Raw genomic sequence first — 25,104 nt, 5'->3', positions numbered from 1 at the left:
TATATAACTAACGCGATGTTTGCTACCTTCCATGATTACCAGGTCAATGTCCGTTGCTTGATCTCCTAAGAACTCGCATTTACTGTTATTGGAGCATGGCAACTAAGGAAACGTGCTTATTAGAAGGATTAACGGCTAATTGGACTCTTTCTAAAGTTTCCTTAAATATAGGGCATATTGTTAGACTTTGCTTATTATAAATAGAGCTCTAAACAAATGATCAAACACACACTCTAGCACTGGAGAACTTACTAGTACTCGCATTCATTGTAATCACCTTTATTATTAATAAACCGGTGGTGATAGTTTTCATCGCCCGGGGTTTTTTGCTTGTTATCCTAAGGATAACGGGTTTTTTTCTCGCAACAAATCCTTGTGTTCAAGCACTTTTACGTTCATTTCATACAAGCACCTAGTCCCGATTGCTAATTTGGTTACGAAATCATTGTTGTTAATTTTTTACTAAAACAATTTGGCGCCCACCGTGGGGCTAACGGTGCTTTAATCCATTAAATCCGTTTATTTCATTCACCTTCATTCTCTTTACAATGGCCTCACAACCAAAAACCAGTTTGGTCTTTGCTCTAGTGGTCACTACTGCTTCAAGTGTCAACCCAGGACCTCCACCACTGCCGAAGAAAAATACTCTGCCCAGATGAGAACTTCCACCATTCGCGGGATCCTCTACACGGGTAGACCCGGTTATTTCTAACAATGATATTTTTGCTTTGATAAAACAGGTCAAAACGCACATAGAGCAGCAAGAGAAGACCAACTCAAGGCTATTCAAGGAGATTGAAGGAATCAAAAAGAAACCAGGGCAGGAGGCCACTCCAATCATGCCCAGGGTCCTTGATTTTGATTCTCCAGGATCATCTATCCTTCAGAATCCCGGATCCTTGGGGACACAATCAGCAAGGATTCCATCGCAGCAGCAATCAGGATACTAGGGAGCTTTTCCTTCGGTATCCTCGGAGTTACCCGGACCAACGAGGCCAGGGTCCATCAACATGCAGCCTCGCTCAACCGTGCATGCCGTCATATTCTCATCAGGATCCCCTGTGATGTCCTCGGAAGTGCATGTTGGAAATGACATCCCTATGCAGGCACCGCCTTATCCTGGGGATGCCATCAATGGAGGAATTAACCACCCAAGCTCAGGATACCAAAAACCTAACCAAGATCCTGGTAACAGTTTACTTAATTCTAATTTATACACTAACCGTGGATCTGTGCAGGACAAGGGGATATCCCCCGATATAGCCAGGGAATTACAGAAGATGAAAGATATGATTTCCAGTATCCCCGGGATAATCCGTCCCATAGCTGAAGTTCCAGTGGGCAGTCACAAACTTTCTAGATTCACTTGGCCTATATGCGACGTGGAGATCCCCAGGAAATTCCAAACGCCCAGCATGAAACTTTATAACGGCACTACGGATCTTGAGGAGCATGTAGCTCAATACTGAGAAAGGATGGAGGTCAACCCTATCCCCGCAGAAATCAAAGAAGCCTGTCTATGTAAAGGGTTTGGTTCAACACTAACGGGGCCGGCCCTCAAATGGTTATTAAGTATTCCTTCCAATACTATCACTTCCTTTGCTCATTTAATTAACTTATTTAATAATCAGTTTTCTTGTAGTAGATCTTTTGAGAAAATGACAGGTGATTTATATAGAATCGTTCAGCATAACAGTGAATCCATAAGGGATTACATAATCAGATTTAGCAGGGAAGCTTTGGAAATCCCTAATCTTGATATGGCAGCTGCTGTTGAAGCCTTCAAGATGGGACTTAGGAAGGATTCTCCATTCTATGAAGACCTCGTCATGACTCCATGCAGGAATCTTGATGAAGTCAGAAACAGGGCATTGAGATACATTCGGCTGGAAGATGATAAGAAGGCTCATGGAGATTTGGTTGTCCCGAAATATGAGCCTACCAACAGGAAATCAGACTCTCCCCAAAAGTTCTTTAGGCCAAAGCCTTATTCCAAGCAGGATAATCCCAAGATCAACGCAGTGGAAGAAGACGAAGAATATCCTAAAATATTCGAATATTGCTTTAACTTAGATATTGGTGGTATAATTTGTGCCATGCAGGATCTAGGTGACAAGGCTAGATGGCCTAAGAAAAATGAGAAGCCCGGATCCAACAAAGACAAGTCAAAATGGTGTGCATTCCATGAAGACTTTGGCCATCGGACAGACGATTGTATAGCACTCCGGAAAGAGATAGGATACCTTCTCAGTAAGGGACACCTGAAGGAACTATTTGGAAGAAATAAGAACAAGAGTCAGGATCCTGTCAAGATACCTGAAAGGGTACCTTCTCCACCACCTGAGGCTAAGGTGGTCTCCTTTATCTCGGGAGGATCTGACATCTGTGGGACCTCGTATTCAGCAGCCAAGAAACGTTCTAGAGAGACGAAGATGGACAACAGAGAAAGACCTCTCCGTACTTCCACATTGACAACTCAAAGAATCATATCCTTCGATGAGGAGGATAGATGTGACCTTGTGGATCCCAACCACGACGGTTTGGTAATCACTTTATATATATCTAACTGTTTTGTGCACAGGATACTCGTTGATGGAGGAAGCTCTGTAAACATTATCCAGATGGATGCATTGAAGAAAATGGATATCCCAGAAACAGAGATTATCCTGAAATCCTCAGTTCTTATCGGATTCAGTGGCAAAACCAAGAACACCTTGGGAGAAATAAAACTTCCAATATATATTGAGGAAACTAACTCCCTACAAAAGTTTTGTGTTATTGACTCTTTATCTTGTTGTAAGTGATTTTAGGCAGGCCCTGGATCCACAGCATGAAGGCAGTACCCTCAACCTACCATTAGTGTGTGAAACTCCCAAGTCCTTGGGAAGTCATCAAAATTGAGAGTGATCAACAAGATGCCAAGGAATGTTATGATTCATCAATGAAGTGGACTACAAAGCCTACTCAAGCATAGCAATTACAGCAACAACCAGGGAAGGTCCTGCAAGCAAGAGAGCAGGATGTAAAGGAAGTATCTTTGGATCCTCAGGATACTGAAGTCAAAGTATTGTTAGGATCAAGTATTCCTGAGGATATTGAGATGAAATTGATATCCTTTATAAAGAAAAGAGCTTCTACCTTCTCCTGGAATCATGAAGATATGATAGGTATATCTAAATCTATAATCACTAATAAACTTGGTATAAACAAATCTTTCAGGCCAGTACATCAAAAGCGACGGAAGTTTGCTCCTGAGAGAAACGCTATCATACAAGAAGAGGTGTAGAAGCTGCTCAAAACCAAGATGATAAGAGAAGTCCAATATCCTAGATGGTTAGCCAATCTAGTTGTTGTCCAGAAGCAAAATGGGAAATGGAGAGTGTGTGTGGACTTCATATACCTGAATAAGGCCTGTCCAAAAGACCCATTCCCACTCCCGCACATTGACTCAATGGTGGATGCAACTGCTGGCCACGAGCTGCTAACATTCATGGACGCATCCTCAGGATTTCAACAGATTCAAATGGGGCCTTCAGATCAAGAAGACACGGCCTTCATGACTCCCGCAGGTATATACTGTTACACTGCAATGCCTTTCGGACTTAAAAATGCAGGTGCGACATACCAAAGGCTCGTCAACATGATGTTCAAAGACCAACTGGGGGACACGATGGAAGTCTACATAGATGACATGGTTGTGAAGTCAAAAAAGGCCGAGGATCATCTTAAAGACTTGGCAACAACATCAACATGAAATTGAATCCAGCCAAGTGTCACTTTAGGGTCAAAGCAGGAAAATTCCTGGGATACATGGTCACCAAGAGAGGAATAGAAGCAAGCCCAGAGTAGATCAAGGCTATCCTGGATATCAAATCACCAAAAAATGTCAAAGATGTCCAAAGGTTGACCGGAATAATAGCCGCTCTCAACAGATTCATCTCAAGATCTTCAGAGAAGTGTAAAGACTTCTATGATATCCTGAGGAAGAATCAAAAGTTCGAATGAGGAAAAAAGAAAGAAAGGGCATTGGTATCCCTGAAGGAATACTTATCCTCAGCACCACTTCTAATGAAGCCAGTTGATGGTGAGCCTCTATCCCTGTACTTAGCCGTTTCTGGGAGTGCAATCAGTGCCGTCTTGGTCAAGGATCATGAAGGTCAACAACATCCAATATATTATGTAAGTAAAAGTATGCTAGATGCTGAATCCAGGTATTCTTATCTTGAAAAGTTAATTTTAGCATTTATAATGGCTTCCACTAAACTAAGGCATTACTTTGAAACTCATGCTATACATGTTAAAGACTAACTATCCTATTAAAGTTGTTTAGTGCATACGATATCTTGTATGAGCCAAGAACAGCCATCAAATCTCAGGCACTTGCCGACTTTGTGGCTGATTTTAGCCAGGATATACTTGAAGAAGTTGAAAAGTAAGTTCAACAATTGAACGTCAAGGAAAGTTGGACTTTGCATACCGATGGTGCCTCCAACATAAGAGGAGCAGGTCTATGTATCCTGCTAAAATCGCCACAGGGGGACATAATACCTCTATCTATATCTTGTGAATTTCAGGCTACTAATAATGAGGCTGAATGTGAGGCCTTAATAGCTGGTTTGCAATTAGCTAAGGATATGAAGGTCAAGTATCTTCAAGTTTACATTGATTCTTTGTTATTAGCTAACCATTTCAATGGCTCTTATGCAGCGAATGCAGAACACTTAGCGAAATATTTAGAAATAGTTAAGCAATTAGCTATGTGTTTCGAAACATTTGACATAGTGCAGGTACCAAGGGAAGAGAACACTGAAGCAGATGCCTTAGCAAACTTGGCATCAGCTCTCAAGATACCAAGAGATGTCAAGATACCTATCGTGCATATCTTGACTCCAGCAACAAAGGAGAACCTCGAAATCTTAGAAACTTCAAATTCTAAGGATAATCCAACATCTTGGACCAATCCCATAATACGGTATCTTCAGGATAACGAGATCCCAGAAGGAGAAAATCCCAGAGCATTCCGAATGAAGGTAACCCAGTATATTATCCTAAATAATGTATTATATAGAAAATCACTTGCAGGTCCATACTTGAGATGCTTGGAATATCAAGAAGCACAAGAAGTTCTCGAAGACATACATGAAGCGATTGTGGAAACCACACCGGGGCAGAGCCTTAGCATCCAAGATACTAAGGACAGGCTACTTCTGGCCAACAATGAAGAGAGATGCAATGGATTTCTCCAAGAAGTGTGATGCTTGCCAAAGACACAGCAACATATTACATCAACTAGCTGAACCATTATATCCTATCATCTCCCCATGGCCATTTATGAAATGGGGAATGGATATTGTGGGAAAGCTACCCAAGGCTCCTGGTGGAAAAGTCTTTATGCTGGCCATGATAGATTACTTCTCCAACTGGATCAAAGCAGAGGCATTCGCTCAAATTAAAGAAAAGGATGTGATCTCATTCATCAAACGTAATATCCTGACAAGATTTGGTATCCCGGCGAAGATTGTTTGTGATAATGGCTCACAGTTCATCGGTAGTAGAACAACCAACTTTTGTGAAAGTTGGGGAATCAAGATGGTGACTTCAACTCCAGTACATCATCAAGCTATCGGTCAAGCAGAATCCAGTAACAAGATCATCATCAACAATCTGAAAAAGAAATTGGGATCCAAAAAAGAAAATGGGCATAAGAACTACCATTTGTTCTTTGGGCTGATAGAACCACTTCAAAAAATGCAACAGGACAATCACCTTTCTCCTTGGTGTTTGGGGCCGAAGCTGTTATCCTTACAGAGATGGTGATCCCCACAACAAGAACCAGCATCCAGGTTACTGAGTCCAACAAACAAAATCTTACCGAAGACCTGGATACCATCGATGAACTTAGGGATCTCGCTAGGATTAGAATGGCAACATACCAACAAAGAATATCCAAGTCCTACAACAAGAATATAAGGATTCGAAGATTCCAAATAGGTGACATGATGCTAAGAAAAGCATTTCAGGATACCACTAACCCAGCAGATGGAAAGCTAGCTCCGAAGTGGGAAGGTCCTTACCTGATAGATTTGGAGGCAGGAAAATGGGCCTACAGATTAATCACTATGGAAGGTGTTCCTATACCAAGAGCTTGGAATGCTATCCACCTCATGGCATATTTTTGTTAGCATACTTAACTGGTATATTGGTATCCTCAAGATGAAGGTACGTTTCCTTATCTATTCTTACATTTTTTAACTTTATTATCCCTAAATCAAGTTTACTGACTTAAGCATCGAAGGGGTGTTAGCCAGGCACCCACCCCTCATCAAGAGCGTAGTGTTTTGCAGTTATCCTAAGGATACGTTATCTCGACAACAGTCAGAAGCTGATCACCTCCCACACGAATATGATATCCCTGATATCCCCTAAGGTTTAAAGGTCTTCACCTTTCCAACGAATGCCAGGGGCGCACGAATATGATATCCCGGATATCTCAAAAGGTTTAAAGGTCTTCACCTTTCTAACGATGCCTAGAGCGCACGATGATTCGGGTATAGTTCGAGGCAGGCTGACCAGACCAGCTGACAATCCTTCTGTTGTTGGCTATATACCGAATCCTTATGATAAGTGGCAGACGTGTCACACAAATGGTTTATAACATTTTCATGTTATCTAAGGTTTATAACACGTCCGTGTTATCTAAAGTCTTGGCATAATCATGCCCATGCATTTGGGACCTTCCCCAGTTTTATCTCAAGTTTAGACATTTTTATGTCTTTAAAGTAAAGGCCTAGTCGCCAGTAAAAAGGCTTTATCGCCAGTTAATGGGCTCTGTCGCCAGAATTATCTAACTTTGCTTTGACAGATCGCTAATCTAAGAAGGTTACTAAGTTATCTTTAACTTAGCAAAATCCCAGAAGCTTGATAAGATCAACAATGGGGGACATCACATGTAAGCCCATTAGATTTATAAATAATCTCCACGATTTATATTACTCTTTATTACTCGATTTATATTTGAAAGTATGATCTTTTGGTTTGATTGTGATGACTCACACAAGGCATAATGATTTATTGTCTTTAAGATATTTTCAAATCCTAACAAGTCTTTTGATTATGTTTGCTGAAAACATAAAAGTATTTCATGTTTAGGATATATGATCCTCAAGATATCTTGACAAAATGTCTTAAAGATATATTTTCTAAAACTATAAATATTCAAGAAAATGTTTTCAAGATACATTATCCTCGACATAACTTATTTCAGAAAATTAAAGACATGTAATATTCCAACCAAAACTTACAAGTTACTAGACACGATACTTAAAGCCAAAAGATCATATCATTACTAATCATAAGTGCAGGAAATTAAAAGGGCAACACCCGGGTTTCGTCTTGAAAAGCCAAGATCTCTCCACCCGTATACTGCCAGATGTCCAAAAGTCAAGATAACATGGGCTTCGTTTTGGAAAGTCAAGATCCCTCCACCCATGTATCCTAATATCCTAAGCATACTATTGTTCAAACCAGAAAAAAGTAAATTGTTCAACAAACCATTACAACCCAACATCACAAACCATAAACACATAAAAATTGGGCTCAAGCTTTTTCTTTACCGCCATCACTGCCAATTGCACCTCATCACCAACAGGCTTCACCGCTCCCTTGATCGCCACGTCCACTGCCTCCTCAACAACCTTCTCCGCTTCGCTCGGACCAGCCTCCTCTACCGCTTCCCCATTCAGCTCAGCCAGTATCTTCTCCCAACCGGCTACATCCCAGAAAGAGTATCCAGACCAGCATCCTTCGCCTCTTTAGCCATCTTGAGCCGAGATTGAAACACCGAAACAGCAGCAGATTTTTTCGCCCCTTCCATGGCCTCGTAAACCTTTACCTAGCATGCAGCTTCTTGATGAACCAACTCCTTCTTGGCCAGTGACAGCTCCAGTTTCGCATCTTCCAGCTCTTTGGTCTTCTTATCAAGGAGACTAGTCTTTGTGACTCCTATCTTCATCAGTTTGGAGATGCGAGTGTTGGCTTCATGGAGTTCGAGGCTCATAGTGGCGAACCGGGAGGAAAGATACTCGAGGCCCTGTAAGGATAAAGGATCCTCAATATAAATTATCCTCAAGATATAAGAAATCATGACAAATTAAAAAGATACATGCTGAGTCTTGTTCATGGCATCGTGGAAATCAACATCGTGCACGGGAATGGATTCACTGGTCTCTTGACTCTTCCGCTTCTTAGAGCCCTTTGCGCGGCTGCCTTCAGGTCGAGGGATAGAGCTGGGGACATGTTCCTTCTTGATAGTGCTTCGGGTGGATACCATGCTGTCAATATCTTCAAGAGCAAAAGCAGAAGCAGACTTGCCTACAAAATACACAGGTTAGTATCTCTGATCCTTAAAAATTCTGATAAAATCTCGAATGTTTCTTACCAGACATAACGGAGCTCACGGACGGAGACGGATCTTGAAAGCTCGACTGGAAATGAAACGTCCTCTCTTCCTCGTCAATGAGAAAGAAAGAGGCAAGCTTATCTTCGGTTTCTCTGGTGGGAGGAGCAATCTCAAAGAACTTCAAAGCTGCAGAAACAAAAGAAAACACATCAGTCACAAAAGATATCGATATATATTCAAGATACAATATCCTACTTTTGGAAACCCAGAGATAAGGAAGAGTATCAGGTTGTGGAAGAGAATCTCTCCTAACAAAGAAATATTGTCTCTTCCACTGGTCGTTATTCTGGGTATTTTTTAGAACCAATGGAGATCAACCAGATTTAATTTTGAGAAGATATCTTGAAGACCCATGGTTACGAAGGTCATATACAGAAGCAATCTCCAATAGGGTAAGATCTAGGGCATGGTCAGCAATTAGTCTCTCCAAAACAAACAAAGTCCTCCAAACCATGGGCATGGTTTAGGCATAACTGAGACCAGTTCTTGAAAAAAACTCGGTGGTAAAGGCAGGAAATGGATAGGAAAAACCGATTTTAAATGGCAGAAACGGAAAACAGATCCAGGTTTTTGAAACACAATCGGAAGAAAGGGCCGTCAAATGGTCTGAAAAGAGTTTCAGCGGAAAAACAACCCCGAGACTGAAGATTCGCGATATCAGTATTGCCAAAAATGCATATCTCACTCGCTGGACTAGCAAAGAGATTTTGTGATTTAAAATCCTCAATACCGGAAGGACGAAGCTTTGGACTCATGATTTGAGAAGAGAGAATAAAGAAAAGTTACCTGAATAATGGAAGAAGATGGATGGAAATATTATTTATCCAAGTAATTATAAAGCCGGCCTAGGGTTTACCCAAAGAACGGATGGTTGACACGTGTATCAACAATCTACCACACATGCAAAGATTTGAAATTTAAAATTCAAAAATTTTACAGCTGTAATGCCTATCTACAACTGTTAAAATTTGGGGACAATTGTTAGGGCACGGATTTTCAGTATCTTCAGCAAAGATTATATTCAGGACGAATCCAGGATGCGGAATCCTCTAAGGTAACTGGTATCCTAATTACATTATATAACTAACGCGATGTTTGCTACCTTCCATAATTACCAGGTCAAAGTTTGTTGCTTGATCTCCTAAGAACTCGCATTTACTGTTATTGGAGCATGGCAACTAAGGGAACGTGCTGATTAGAAGGACAAACGGCTAATTGGACTCTTTCTAAAGTTTCCTTAAATATAGGGCATATTGTTAGACTTTGCTTATTATAAATAGAGCTCTAAACAAATGATCAAACACACACTCTAGCACTCGAGAACTTACTAGTACTCGCATTCTTTGTAATCACGATCAAGTTTGAGCTCCATCATTGTAATCACCTTTATTATTAATAAATCGGTGGTGATAGTTTTCATCGCCCGAGGTTTTTTGCTTGTTATCCTAAGGATAACGGGTTTTTTCCTCGCAACAAATCTTTGTGTTCAGGTACTTTTAAGTTCATTTCATACAAGCACCTAGTCCCGATTACTAATTTGGTTACGAAATCATTGTTGTTAATTTTTGATCAAAACAATAATAATAATAATAATAAATAATAGGATTTTGAGTGAGAGAGGATACTTTCATTTTCGTTGTCAACTATTTTATACGAAAATTGAGTTACATAAGAAATAAACTAAAGCTGAAAAAAATTGAAAAGAAAAGAAAGGAAGTAACAAATGGTAAAATGCTATCTTATCCAATAAAAAAGGTATATTGCAATTGTAAAGGTAGGGTATAAAAAAATTAACATATTAAACATAAAAAGAACTAGGATAATTATAATTTTAATTAAACTAGAATAATTATATTATAAAAAATAAAATATAATAATAATTACTCTATTTTAAAAGTTATAGAGTAATTATAGTTAAATAAAATAATAAAATAATAATTGCGGTGCGCGCATATAATGTATATATGTGTGAACCCTCGGGTGGGCAAAAGTAAAATTGCACTAATTTTGACGTTATTTTACTAATCTCGTGAAAATAACGTTAAAAGTGGCGGAAGGTTAATCAGGCATCATGTGGTGACGTTGATAGCCGAAAGACAATGGCACATGCACCGATCAGCCGGTGTCCCGATGATTGAGTGCTATGTGCCTTATGTCCAAGGCTTGATGCAAAACTACTATCGAGCCGGGGGTCTCACCGGAAGCAGCCTCTCTATCCCTATGGGATAGAGGTAAGGCTGTCTACATCTTACCCTCCTCAGACCCTACCATAGCATTGCTATTGATAGGATATACTGAGTACGATGATGATGATGAGAGTAATAATAGTTAAACTAATGTTCATATATGTTTATGTTGATTTCTAAATTTTACATGTGCAAAATTCAATGCAATTTTTATGTTGAAATGTGCTTCCGTAGATATTGGAGTTGTTATCGTTAACAACATATTTCATTTTGATAAATTCATACAACAGATAATCTATTTCCGAAATTTGGTACGGATAATCACCTTATATATTAATTAAAGATTTTAATAACATAATCAAACCGCTTCTAACCAAAACTAATTGGTTTTTAAAGATAACTGAATATTTCAGTTATGGTTTTCATTACGCCTCCACTTTATAGAGTATATGGTCCCTTCACTTTTGTTTCTTCATCAATATGTGACAAAGAAACAATGAAATGGATGAATTTTTTGGATAAGACAAGGGCTTTTTTATAGTTATTTGTTTCATCCAAATTTGTTTTCTAATCCGATGTGAAATGGGCAAAAATGCAAAAACTCCAATAAATTTGGGTTTTGAAGGGTTATGAAGGCGAGGCTGTTTGGTAGCCTCTTAACAGTTATTAAGATGCTACATCTTAATGACTCATAATATCTGAATAGTTAAGAAGTGGCCTTAAGTTTGAATGGTTAAGAGGTAACCATTAAAATGCAGTTTCTTAATCACTCAGACTTAAGCCTACTTCTTAATCATTAAGAGGTTATGAGCCATTAAGAGGTAGCCTCTTAATGACGGTTAAAAGACTGCCAATTGAATCATATTCTTTTCTTTTTTGACATGCATTTCTTAAATGACAGATGCAATTTATGATCAACAATCTGCTTGTTGCTTATGGTGAGTTATTTGAATCATTAATCGCCTTTAGTCAACCAAGTGTTTTTTGTTTAATGTAGGATTGGTCTTTCGACTAATCCATTAGACACTACTAAACAAATCCCAACATAAAAATTTAGCAAATCTAATAAGCAAACAAACAAAACACCTCAGTATTAGTATGTTATAGAATGACCGTTTAAAATGTGCATAAACCTAAGCTAACAGTTATTCGTTAACATTTTTTTTTTGTTCTTGTTAACTAAATTAAGTTGAAATAAAATTTTAAAACTCCAAACCAGGTTGATTTTTGCATAAATTGTTAATCAATTCTTCATGTTAGTAATGAAAAAAACATGATGATGCGATTAAACCTATGATAACATGTGTACCCTTGGTTTTAAAAGGCGAGAGGCGAAGAAAAGCGACGAGGTTTAAAACATAAGCGTAAAGCGCCAGGCGCAAAAGTGAAAGCTTTTTGTACACGAGGCGAACATACTTATATAATTTTTATGTATGTATATATCATGGGTTTTTAGCATCCCGACCCATAATGTAGCTATATTTAACCATTAAATATGACTTAATATATAAACTACCTATGCATACAACCTAAAAAGCATATTGTACGACATTCAGAAGCTTAAAAACCACTTGTGTACAAAAGGCAAGCGCCTCAACTTCGCCTTAGGTCGCTTTTTGCCTAAAAATCTCACCTCAGGCTCGCCTTTTAAACATTGCTCGCCTTGACTAGTCTAAAGCGAAGAGGCCCTCGCCTTAGGTCGCCTCTCGCCTCAGGCGCGCTTTTTTAAACCAAGTGTGTACCTGTTACAACAGAGGGGTAGCCACTGGCAGAGGAGTATGATCCAAACGGTATGATTGTCAGCTTGTTCGAGTTCCCATTTTGGATGTATAGTTACAGATGAGGTTTATGATTTCTTGGCGAAACCAATTATGGAGAGAGGACCACGAAAACTATGTGTTTGTGTGATTAGGCTATGATGTTATACTTAATCTTTTCCTTATATACCAAAGGGGAAACCTTTTATTAGTAAGGGTAATATGGTCGATTAACAATTACCAAGCTAATATATAATAAGGCATAATTAATTATATAGATCTATTATTATTATAATATAAATGATAATGATGGTCATATAAATAAATATACATAACATCTATTTATTCTTACATTCTCTCACTTGGCCGAGTAATCATTTATTATGAGTATTAGATAAGTCTGATCTGGAGTTAATACTTATTTTAGTTTTTTAAACTTAAAATGGAGCAGAGAAATACAGTCATTGAATTGAGCATCAGCTCAAGACCCCATTAATCATACTGCAGTCCTTATTTAAAACCCAAGTAGTTATGATCAAAATTTTCAAGTAAGGCATTCAGAACGTTTGATTTGTACAGTAATTTGTCTATATGTCATTATGCATGAAGAACATACTAAGAGACATACAAAATCAAAACCGATGAGAAAAAAATAATAGTTAATCATTCATAGTACGATATGCAATTGTACATGATCATCATAAACCCGTCATGATTATAAGTGCTTTCATAATACTTATGGGCAATATACCTTTAGTTATAGGATCCATAAGCATATCATGAATGTATTCGATATGGAATTTAGTTTCCTCGATTCGTTCATAAACGAATAGTTAATTTCATATCGAATTTTAATGCAACACCTCTCAAGCTATTACTGTTTGAGAAAACTGGTAGCTGACTTTATTACAGTAAGTCTTCGATATATAATTTATATGGTGTGAATAAACTTATGAGTCCATTGATAAATTTTTCAACATCATTTATTGACATTTACATTTTGATTAATCAACATATTATGTCGTTATAACTTAGGTTGTTGTTATCAGTTCATTATAATTTCTCCATTAGATAGATTTATCTGCTAGCATAAGAATATATCCCGTCATGATAGTTAATCATGACGATATGCAATTGTACATGATCATCATAAACCCGTCATGATTATAAGTGCTTTCATAATACTTATGGGCAATATACCTTTAGTTATAGGATCCATAAGCATATCATGAATGTATTCGATATGGAATTTAGTTTCCTCGATTCGTTCATAAACGAATAGTTAATTTCATATCGAATTTTAATGCAACACCTCTCAAGCTATTACTATTTGAGAAAACTGGTAGCTGACTTTATTACAGTAAGTCTTCGATATATAATTTATATGGTGTGAATAAACTTATGAGTCCATTGATAAATTTTTCAACATCATTTATTGACATTTACATTTTGATTAATCAACATATTATGTCGTTATAACTTAGGTTGTTGTTATCAGTTCATTATAATTTCTCAATTAGATAGATTTATCTGCTAGCATAAGAATATATCCCGAAAATTACATTTTGTTATCTTTGAATATGACAAAGTCTAGAGTAATCAACCAATTTAAATTATCACTTCTTCTTTTAAATTATACTCTCATTTTCCTTTAAAGATATATTAATACTCTTTTAGATGCTTCACATTAATCTAGACATTTCTAGTGTGTTGAACGAGTATAAACTTGGACCTATATAAGGCTTCCACTTGATAAAGCATAAGGAAATTATCTTAGTGATCCTATTATCCTCTAAAGGAGAGAAATATTGTTTGTTACATGTGTAAGGACCCATTTAAGGTAAAACTTATGGAACAAAACTAACGTCCCTTTGGGTCTATCTCAGAATGTGTTGGGGTTCCTATGGATAAAAAGTAGGGATCGCAACTGGAGTCTATCGTGGAAGGATTGGTGCTCCTTTAGATTATAACAGGGTGTTCGGGTGGGTGCTTGGGAGTGCTTTTTTGGTTTTGTTCGTTGGGTTTTGTGTACAGGTGGTGTGTTGGTGTATTTTTTGTTGGAGGTTTCCTAGCGTCTTGCTAGTTTTGCTTTAATAATTTTCTTTTTTTGATCGTTCAAAAAAAAGAAGAAATATTGAAGGCATTAATCCCGATGGAAATATTGAAGTCGCTAATCTCGATGAAACTGGTCGAGATAAGCTAGTTTGAGAATAAGGTTAAACTTTAAAGTTAGTTGGAAGTTTGATTTAATTGTGAGGTTTATATGTTTAAGTCATCTGTTTAACAACTTAGTTGTCGAGTCATGGTAGTTAGGATAGGTCAAGTTTAAATACCGAGATATGTTTATTTGTTCAGATGTCGAGTCTTGTGAGTGAGTTTGATTCATATAAGAAAAGAGTCGTCGAGCGTTTACCACAGAACCTTGTTGTGTACCTACTATTTATTGATTTGCTTGTTCGTGTGTATGATCTTGGCCAACAGATGCATGTATATGAAAGCTAAAGGATATTCTTATATATTATTACAAGTATATTGATCATGGATCAATATATTTATTTCATGCGACACACATATATAAAATAACTTAATAGTATATAACACTACTGCTTATTTATTTAACAACTTGCAAGTTGAACAGATGCTTTGATGTCACGAAGGGAATCTTCAAGATCGTTGCAAAGCTTATGAGGGTCTGGTATGGTTTCTTCATCAGCTGATAAGATGAATATTACTTTGTCCATGTAACTCACCACATGAATCATGAGTGCCTTGAAAGAATTACGAACGTTGATTAGAAATTAAATAATTGAGTTCTCCATATTACACACATATAATTGTTAATAATACGATGGAACTTACATTTGGTTGGCCGTAACAACTAGGAGCAATGTATGCAACTTTATGTCCAAAAAAAGTGATTTCTTCTTGTGGTCCGGGGACATCAGAGAACCATAGTGTTGTGTTGTAGAAAACTTTATGATTCAATTTCCCTGCAGCCTGTTTTTCATGGTTTGTTGTTGTTTTAATCAAAAGTTAGTATATCTACTATATTGAACCAAATGAAATTATGGTGCTTTAAAAAGTATAATTTTCTTTAAAATGTAGATTCCATTAATCTAAATAGTTTGAAAAGTGTTACAGTATGGTATTAGCATAAGAAGTCAATAAAAATAATAAAATGTAAAGTAAAAAAATATATTAATTGTAAAAATTCCTCAAATGTGTAGATATATATATATATATATTTCGTTTTAGGATTTGTAATAGATTAAATTAATGCGAAATTGATTTTTTTCAAAACCATGTTGATCTCAGCAATTTATTATCCATCTACTAGAAGTTACGAATATAGCTAGGTTTTGCCTCTATATATTAGACATTCAATTAAGGATTTTACAAAACTTCAAAAGTATGCATTTGATCGAAGGTCATAGGAATTTTTAAGTACCTTTATGCCAAACAACATTATGAGTAACTTAGTAAAGAAGTAAGTGAACAAAGGCTCCAAAGAAGCCTTCTTGTGTTCTACTATGGCCTTTGCATCTCGAACATAATCTAAAGGATTTTTTTTGAATCGGATGTCAAATGGAAGTAATGAATAGCCTATCTTATTTCCCCATGTCCCAACCGCGTCCGTATCAGTGAAATCCTAATAACACATAAGCAAGTTATCAGAACTTGTACAAAGATTGTGTTGTGTAATTACTAGAAATGAACTAGGGTGCATGCATGACTGCATATATACTAACATCGATCCTTGTTGTGGCTCGAAGGTTGAAGAAAAAGGTTGCACGAAAGCGCATGTTATCCGGAATATCATCACTTTGATTATCTAGTTCATCTGTGATATCATGGTTAAAAATAGATGAATCTTGAAGCTAAGAGCTAGCTAGACATATATTTCAAAGATGTTTTGAGGTTTCATATACAAAAACATACTATATCTCCCACGTAGGTAGCGATAGAATCCAGCTTGTGTGACTCTAAGTACTACATCATTCAACGTCTACAAACAGATAAATCAAAACATGTGAATAAAATCTATACAATCAGGGGCAAAACGGTAAAACTTTCTAACCAAATTTGTAAAACGATGTGTGCACATACACACATACACAAAGTTAGAAAATGCAAATAAATAATTTTGTTTGGAGGTTCAATTAAACAAACTGGATTGGATGCAGGTCAACCCTATATAAAGTGTGACCCTAGTCACTATTTACTATTTTCTGCAAATAGTCTACTTTTATATTTCTATAAACAGTCAAATCACGGTTACAATTTGCTACTATATATAAAGTAGTATTTATTTCATTCATGTAATTTTCAAGTTTCCATAGTTTCATTCATCAGTATTTTCTTCTGGTAATTAATACCTTATCCCGATTAGCTTCTCTTACCGGCCTAATACTTTCTCCCACAGTTAATACACACTACTAATAACCTGAAATTGATTATCTTTTGTTTATTATCTAGTATGGAATAAAAACTTACCACGTTCATAGCTCTTTTTACGAACTTAATGTCATCAAGGCTTACACTTCTAACGACAAATCGCCTAGCCCTATGCTCCACACCTTTTGAGCCTTTCATTGGTGTTTTTGTGTCTTGTAGGTACATTGCAGTCAACACAAACGTCAATAGAGCAACAAAAGAGTTCCAAAGAACCCTAAGTCTTGACCAAAGGCTAGCAACTTTAGCCACACCCGACTTGTTGTTCCTTGGAAGGGTCGGTAGAGCCTTTGGGTCGGAAACTTTACGTGTGCAAGCAAGTAGGAGATTCATCAAGGACATGCCGTCACCAAGAGAATGATGAAAACGAAAGACACATGTTCCTTCTGTTTCTAGCGTTTTAATATCGAGGATATGGAGATCCCACAAGGGTTTTGTGTTTTCAATATGTGATTTGCTGAGGTTGGAGATGTAATCTTCAATGAACTTTTCGGGTGATTCCATGTTTGGATTAAGTTCCGGTATAATCACATGGTCATCTGAAGAAACACTAAGTTACCCCGGCAGATTACGGATAATCTTAGGGTCAAGTAGATGTTTCCCACGAGGGTTAGGTCCGGCAAAGATGGTTATTCTTCTGATGACCTGCAAAACAGACACCGTGAGCTCGTCACTGAGAAGGGGGGGGGGTACCTCCTTGTGACCACACCCTCCGGCGTGAGAATCAGACTAGATTGCTCTGAATACAAGTGTATATTAAGAGAAATAGCTAGAGCAGATAAGATATGTGATGGTATAAGATGTTATATGAGAGTATATGATAATGTAAGATAATGATACCGTTCCAAGGTGTTGGAGTATTTATAGCCGAAGGTAGGTTTCCAAGCAGGTACAGCCAGCTGTATAATATTCCTTTTCTACCAACTGTGAGCTACGCACGTGCCATGCTGGTGGTTGGTGGGTAGGCAGCGGCTGATAGTGACATGGCCTGCTGTGTACTATTTCTTTTCCACCAACTGCAGGCTATGTACGTGCCACGATGAGGGTTGGTGAGTAAGCAGCGGCTGATAGTGACATTTTGTACTAGAGCGTGCTCCTCGTCGTACTGTTGTCAGTGAGCTGTCACCCTGTGGTTGGTTCATGGGCTGCTTTGATCAGATCTTGTCTATTTTGTCCATACCTTGGCAGGTATAGTACAAAAGATCCTCCAGAAGCGTACGGACTGGCTCATTTGGGCGGGAGTATTCCCGCCTTGCTCATTCCTTCTTCAGGTGACATTACTGAATTATTGAGAGTTAGTGCCTTGTGCGTGTAGCCTTGCTATTAGTGCGGGTAGCCTTCCCTGATGGCTTGTATCCGCAGCTGCGGGAACAGGCGGGGTACTTCACAATTGGGAGGCTTTTCCTGCGGGAACAGCTGGCGTACTGCGCGTAAGGTCTTCATCTCTCTGAGCATGGTGGGTCCTGCGGAACCAGTTGGTCTTTGCGCAGACGTCCCTCTTCAAGGTGAGTCTTGCGGGTCCAACTGGGCTCTGCTGGGACCTACCTCTTCAAGTCCCCCCAGTCCAATGTTCTTCTCATGAATTGTTAGTAAGTGAGGTGAACTTTTGGACTTAAGCAAGGGGTTTTGAAAAGGGTTTTTAGTTTTAAGGTTTTCCATGGGGATTCTTCCCGCGGTTTCCCTAATGTCACGTGCAGAAATTCCCGACTTTTCTGCTTGATCTTTGGGTATGATGCGGGTAGGTGTGTAACCTCCTCGCAAGTCAGGAGCGTTGAGTTTCACTTGTGTAGATACTCCACGAGGTTTTGGTAGTTTTAGACATAGTGATCAATTATGTTAAACGACCAATTCCATCTTGGAGCTTCAAACAATCTAGTTCTCAACGTTCCCGCTATGCGGGGATGTTATTTCCCTTTCCACAAGCATGGCCTAGAAGATCCTTCTTGGTTTTAATTCCCTGTAAGTGCTAAGTATGTGAAGGGTTTCGCCTTGACACTGTACCCGCACTCGTCTTATAGTTACTTGACTTCCAAGGTATTCTTGGCTTCAATTCTCTGCAGGTGCTAAGTATGTGAAGGGTTTCGCCTTGACACTGTACCCGCACTTGTCTTACGGTTTCTTGGTTACCAATGTATTCTTGGCTTCAATTCCCTGCAGGTGCTAAGTATGTGAAGGGTTTCGCCTTGATACTGTACCCGCACTTGTCTTACGGTTTCTTGGTTACCAAGGTAAGGGGGTGTATTCCCTCTTATTTTTGAATCTTTGAATCTTTTTGAATCTTTTTGACTTGCTTTATAAACGTTATATGACTTGCTCATGCATATTATAGTTTAATTTGGCACTTGTTTTGCCTCATAAACAATATATGATTCGCTCGTGCATACTTTAGTTTAACTTAGCAATTTTCCAAGTGTTTTGGATAAGTTAACCTTTCGACGCGTGGTTGTCAATAAGTTAGTGTTCAGTTTCCTCTATCATGATTGTGCGGGTAGGACCGTCACTTTCATTTAGTGGGATGACCAATCTTCACCTATAACTGACCTGCGTGAAGGTTTTCCTCATCTTTTCCTTAGAAATTTTTGTCGTTTTGTGTTTATGCGGGTTTTGCCGCCTTCCACACGCAACGACTTACTTCCCCACTTATTTATGCGGTGAATACCGGCATATCAGTGTTTTGAATAAGTTAACCTTTCGACGCGCGGTTGTCAATAGGTTAATGTTCAGTTTCCTCTATTATGGTTGTGCGGGTAGGACCGTCACTTTCATTTAGTGGGATGACCAAACTTCACCTATAACTGACCTGCGTGAAGGTTTTCCTCATCTTTTCCTTAGAAAATTTTGCCGTTTTTTGTGTTTATGCGGGTTTTGCCGCCTTCCACACGCAACGACTTACTTCCCCACTTATTTATGCGCTGAATACCGGCATATCAGTGTGGTCAGATCATAAGTATAAATGTAAGACCATCAGCGTCAATGTGATAAGGAGAATCATTTCCATTAGAAGTGGCTCTAGGCATTTTCTTTATAAGTTTGGAATTGATCTACATGCAGCCTGTGTAATTGAGCTCCCTTCCATGTTCTTGGGATGGGGGTGCCATTGAGCCTTTCGAGCCGGTATGCACCTGGTTCGGAATCTCGTTGTTTACGCAGTATGTAGTCTCCAACATTGAAGCTGCAGTTTCATCTGTGTTTTCCCCAACTGGGGTTCTACACGCATTAGCCTACTTAACGTCCATTACGCCACGAGGTGAGTGAGTTTCCCATTTCTGACGAATGCTTCGACGACGTCCTTCAAGGCTACACATTCCTCCGTGGTGTGGCCTTTTGTCCTGTGGAAGTCACAGGATTTGCTTTGATCAGCGTTTGGACGCTGTCGGATTATTGGAGCCTCTGGCCATGGGAGCCTCTCGGTGGCAAATATCTCGGTGACGCTTTTGGTGAGTGGCGTCCATCTGGAGTTCCGGTTCGACGACTGCATGTTATCCTTTCCGCCTAACCGAGGTGCGAGCCAGATGAGGTGCCAAAGTTTACCCTTGACTGCCAAACACCAAGCTTCCTCTTTTTGTTTTGTCAGGCGGTAAGGACGTTGTTTTCTCTTGTTTTTTGAGTGTAGAGGTTTGTACTCTGGGGAAGATCTCTACCCAGTTGCTTTTCCGTTTCCGCGAAGCGTTTAGCTGCTGTCATGATGGCATCCCACGTGGATGGCATGCCATCTTTACCCGTTAAGGTGCGGATGAGCTCTGGGTCTTCCGCGCCCTGGATGAAAGCAGCGCGGACAAGATCTTCGCTAATAGTGCCCGGACTTAGCTTCTTTGAATTGAAGCGCGTGATGAAGTCTAGTAAAGACTCATCTTCCTCTCGGATGCAGTTGAGGATCGTCTATTGCTCTTCGGTATACTTTCTTTGTTGACTGAAGTGTTGGCTGAACTTTTGCTGGAAGTCTGCCCAATCGTAGATGTGGTGGACCGGTAGACGGTCGAACCACGCTCTGGCTGCCCCAACAAGCGTCATTTGGAACATGTAACACCACGTGGGTTCCGTCCAATTGCTGACGGTTGCCCCCGCTATGAATCTGTTCAAATGATCGTCTGGGTCAGATATACCATCATATGTGCCTATGTTGGACATTTGTTTGGCACTCTTCGGGGCAATTGCTTCCGCAATGTCCCTTGCAAATTTGGACGTTCCCGCATTTGCAACAGTTGGTCTGAAGGTTTTAGAGAAGTCACGTGGGTTTCCACTCGCGTTTTTTGGTTTAAAGGTTTCTCCAAAATTTCTTCTGTGGAAATCTGCTTGTTTACGCTTCCCTTTCGCCCTATGGCGCGGGTTTGCATCACTGTCAGATTCTTCCCAATCTTTATCATACTCGCACTCATTACTCATGTTGAGCTGTTGTCGAGTGCTTCCGAATTCGTCAGCCTGTTGGAGTGAACGTAAGCGTTCATCCAACTCAGCTTGGAATTCCTTCTGACGTGCTTCCGCCCACGCTTTAACTTGATAAAGTGTTTGGCGGGGGAGCCTCGTCTGTTGTCTCTCCAACTGGGTATCGGTGAATCCCAGGGGAGGATTATTTGCTGCACTTGCCCCCGCTTGGGTAACCGGGGTAGTGTTCGTAAAAATTGTGTACTCGCCGGTGTTCCCTCCAGTAGCTGGGGTTGTGCTTACCGGAGTTTCTTGGTCACTCGTTGGCCTTGGCACCGGAGTAACCTTAACCTTCTTTCCAGAGGTTTTGAAAAAACTGAAAATTAGTTCTAGCTTTTATGCACGGATGGCGCCAATGAAGAAACACTAAGTTACCCCGGCAGATTAAGGATAATCTTAGGGTCAAGTAGATGTTTCCCACGAGGGTTAGGTCCGGCAAAGATGGTTATTCTTCTGATAACCTGCAAAACAGACACCGTGAGCTCGTCACTGAGAAGGGGGGGTACCTCCTTGTGACCACCCTCCGGCGTGAGAATCATACTAGATTGCTCTGAATACAAGTGTATATTAAGAGAAATAGCTAGAGCAGATAAGATATGTGATGGTATAAGATGTTATATGAGAGTATATGATAATGTAAGATAATGATACCGTTCCAAGGTGTTGGAGTATTTATAGCCGAAGGTAGGTTTCCAAGCAGGTACAGCCAGCTGTATAATATTCCTTTTCTACCAACTGTGGGCTACGCACGTGCCATGCTGGTGGTTGGTGGGTAGGCAGCGGCTGATAGTGACATGGCCGGCTATGTACTATTCCTTTTCCACCAACTGCAGGCTATGTACGTGCCACGATGAGGGTTGGTGAGTAGGCAGCGGCTGATAGTGACATTTTGTACTAGAGCGTGCTCCTCGTCGTACTGTTGTCAGTGAGCTGTCACCCTGTGGTTGGTTCATGGGCTGCTTTGGTCAGATCTTGTCTATTTTGTCCATACCTTGGCAGGTATAGTACAAAAGATCCTCCAGAAGCGTACGGACTGGCTCATTTGGGCGGGAGTATTCCCGCCTTGCTCATTCCTTCTTCAGGTGACATTACTGAATTATTGAGAGTTAGTGCCTTGTGCGTGTAGCCTTGCTATTAGTGCGGGTAGCCTTCCCTGATGGCTTGTATCCGCAGCTGCGGGAACAGGCGGGGTACTTCACCATTGGGAGGCTTTTCCTGCGGGAACAGCTGGCGTACTGCCCTTAAGGTCTTCATCTCTCTGAGCATGGTGGGTCCTGCGGAACCAGTTGGTTTTTGCGCAGACGTCCCTCTTCAAGGTGAGTCTTGCGGGTCCAACTGGGCTCTGCTGGGACCTACCTCTTCATCATCTATGTTTACATGTGTTGGAATCCATTTCATGCACCCGTTGTCTTTGTCCATCACCTATATTTTGAAGCATAAGAATTAAAACTGATAATATATAACGAAAAGATGATCATAGCATGCACAAATAATGTACTTCACCTGCAAGCTTGAAAAGCGGCGATTTTTTAAAAAAGTATGAACCAAATTTTCTTTGAAAACATCGGGACGAATTTTTGTTTTTGTGCCCAAAATGCCAATGATATAGACATTAGAACCAGGCTCGTGAAACAACTGAGCCATAGGACTTAATGGTTGGTCATGGTCCTCTCCGTTCTTAAAACCCTCAAACGTTTCTCTATTTTTGGTGGTTTTAATACTTGTAAGAGTGTTCAAATTTGGAATGCTATCCATGATCTTATTTGGAAGACTAAATTTGTGTATTTTGTTACCGAATAAACCCCTTTAAATAGATGGACATGGCTGCAATGTTTCAGCCCAAAAATTGGTGGTGCTAATTCGTCCACATGGAAATTGACAGGGAAAACATTCATTTCCTAAATTGGGAATTATTATTATTTTTCAAATCTCCTGGTTTTCACTTTCAAATTTCTTAAACGTTAAATAGAAAGCACAAACCTAATAGAGGTTACATACATGTGTATAAATATAATTTGGGATGAGCGTTCCGGAACCAGTATCGAATTCGGTACCGATTTGGTACCGCCAGTACCGAATCAGTACCAAGCTTTAAATTTTCAGTACTGGTACCACCCGCCCACACCATCACTACCCAACCACCATCACCCTAGCCACCGCCAACCATCCCCACAGCCACCACCACTCTCTTACCAATTGTCTAGCTTTTGCTACCTACCAATAACACAACGTAACGATTCATTTCATTTCCACATGATAACCAAACATTTCAATGAAATGATGATGATTAATTAAATTCCTTTGTCTATTCTATTGTTTCTTCCATATCATTGCTTCACCTATTCTATTACCCAACTAAACAAACCTTAGTGAAAATCATGTTGGGAATAATTTATGGCCCGAAATCCGTGAAATTCGAATAAAGATGATAAAGATAATTCCACAAGTATCCAAGAGTTTAAATTACTATGTTATATATTTTAGTTTAATAATAATGAAAATATAAAATTAGGCCACTAGTTATACGTTTTACTTTAAAAATGTAATAACTGCTTTTCAGTTTTATAATATAAACGTTGTACCATTAATTCATTATCACCATCTCCCTTTATACTCACATTATCACCATCTCCCTTTGTACTCACCTTTTGATTTTCTAATAATATTTGTTTAATAAGAGTTAAGTGTGATTTTATTACCTTTGATTTGTTCAATTATGCAATTTTAGTACCGTCTTTAAATTTATTACAAATGGCTACCTTACTTTTCTAAAACTTGCAATTTTAGTACCTTTTTTTTCTAATCCCGTTTATTTTGTCCATTAAGTCAGGGGCAAATTAGTAATTTCGATTATTTTATTTATTTTCTCTTTTAGCTAAGTGTCATTTTCATACCTGTGGTTTGTTCAATTACGCAACTTTAGTACATTTTTTTAAAATTTATTGCAACTAGATACTTTGATTAGTTTTGGATAGACAGGCAAACCAAGAGAAACATTACATATTGCAACTAAAAGATCATCATTAACTCTAAATGAACAGATCAGCCCCCCTCCCTACGCTCATTGATCCTTCAAACCCTAATCATTGTTCATCTTCAAGTTCAATGAATTGCGATATATTGTTTTGTCCATGTGATTTGTCATTCATCTATAAGTTCAATTGATGTTATACTAAGAGGTGCGAAGTTGTGTGATTGTTATTTGGCTTGATCCTCCGATGTGTTAAAAAGCTATTGCTATCATACCTGAACTTTTGAAAAAAAAAATCAATGCACATAAAGAAAATGCAAGAAAAATGGCTAAGATGAACTAGGATCTTGAGCTACTAGAAGTAAATTGGCAATCAAGAACAAAAAATATGTTATGCATTTCATCATGTATTTAGTTATCTTTTAATTGTAAGATGTAATATGTAACGTCTCTTTTGGTTTGTCTATCTATCCAAAACTAATCAAAGTATCAAGTTGCATTAAATTTAAAAAAAATGTACTAAAGTTGCATAATTGAACAAACCACAGGTATGAAAATGACACTTAGCTCAAAACAAAATATAAATAAAATAATCAAAATTACTAATTTACCCTTGACTTAACGAAAAAAATAGAAGGGGTTAGAAAAAGTACTAAAATTGCAAGTTTTAGAAAAGTGAGGTAGTCATTTGCAATAAATTTAAAGATGGTACTAAAGTTGCGTAATTTGACAAAACACATGTACTAAAATGGCACTTAACTCGTTTAATAAAAAGAACAATATGTAAAATATAAGATGTACAACTCAAGATGAAGATGCATCAAGTACAACACACAAGATATCTTCATCTCGAATATC

The 25,104-nt window shown here is 38.8% G+C and overlaps 1 protein-coding gene across 1 annotated transcript; it reads right to left on the bottom strand.

The window, feature by feature from the left end:
- Positions 1–15,016: 15,016 nt before the first annotated feature.
- LOC143560711 (wax ester synthase/diacylglycerol acyltransferase 11-like) lies at positions 15,017–23,030 on the bottom strand. The gene is made up of 8 exons (XM_077048955.1): positions 22,779–23,030; positions 22,628–22,697; positions 16,896–17,392; positions 16,341–16,407; positions 16,151–16,242; positions 15,850–16,050; positions 15,261–15,398; positions 15,017–15,169 (listed from the first exon to the last, which is right to left on the bottom strand). The coding sequence occupies exons 1-8, from the start codon at positions 23,028–23,030 to the stop codon at positions 15,017–15,019; spliced, it is 1,470 nt and encodes a 489-aa protein (XP_076905070.1).
- Positions 23,031–25,104: the final 2,074 nt, after the last annotated feature.

This window comes from Bidens hawaiensis, unplaced genomic scaffold (genome assembly GCF_021521415.1).
Source record: "Bidens hawaiensis isolate Kalapana, Puna unplaced genomic scaffold, B.hawaiensis_p1.1 tig00001143_1, whole genome shotgun sequence".
Lineage (NCBI taxonomy): Eukaryota > Viridiplantae > Streptophyta > Magnoliopsida > Asterales > Asteraceae > Bidens > Bidens hawaiensis.
Note: the sequence above shows the minus strand (reverse complement) of the source record. Positions and strands in the feature narration are given on the sequence as shown.

Bases quoted from the DNA above. Each gene is read 5' to 3' on its own strand.
- LOC143560711 (XM_077048955.1), bottom strand. From the start codon at position 23,030: ATGGATAGCATTCCAAATTTGAACACTCTTACAAGTATTAAAACCACC. The intron at 15,399-15,849 runs GTACTTAAAAAT...CATGAAAAACAG, and splicing joins TAATGTTGTTTGGCATAAAG to GCTGCAGGGAAATTGAATCA. The intron at 15,170-15,260 runs GTAAGTTCCATC...AATTCTTTCAAG, and splicing joins GTTGTTACGGCCAACCAAAT to GCACTCATGATTCATGTGGT.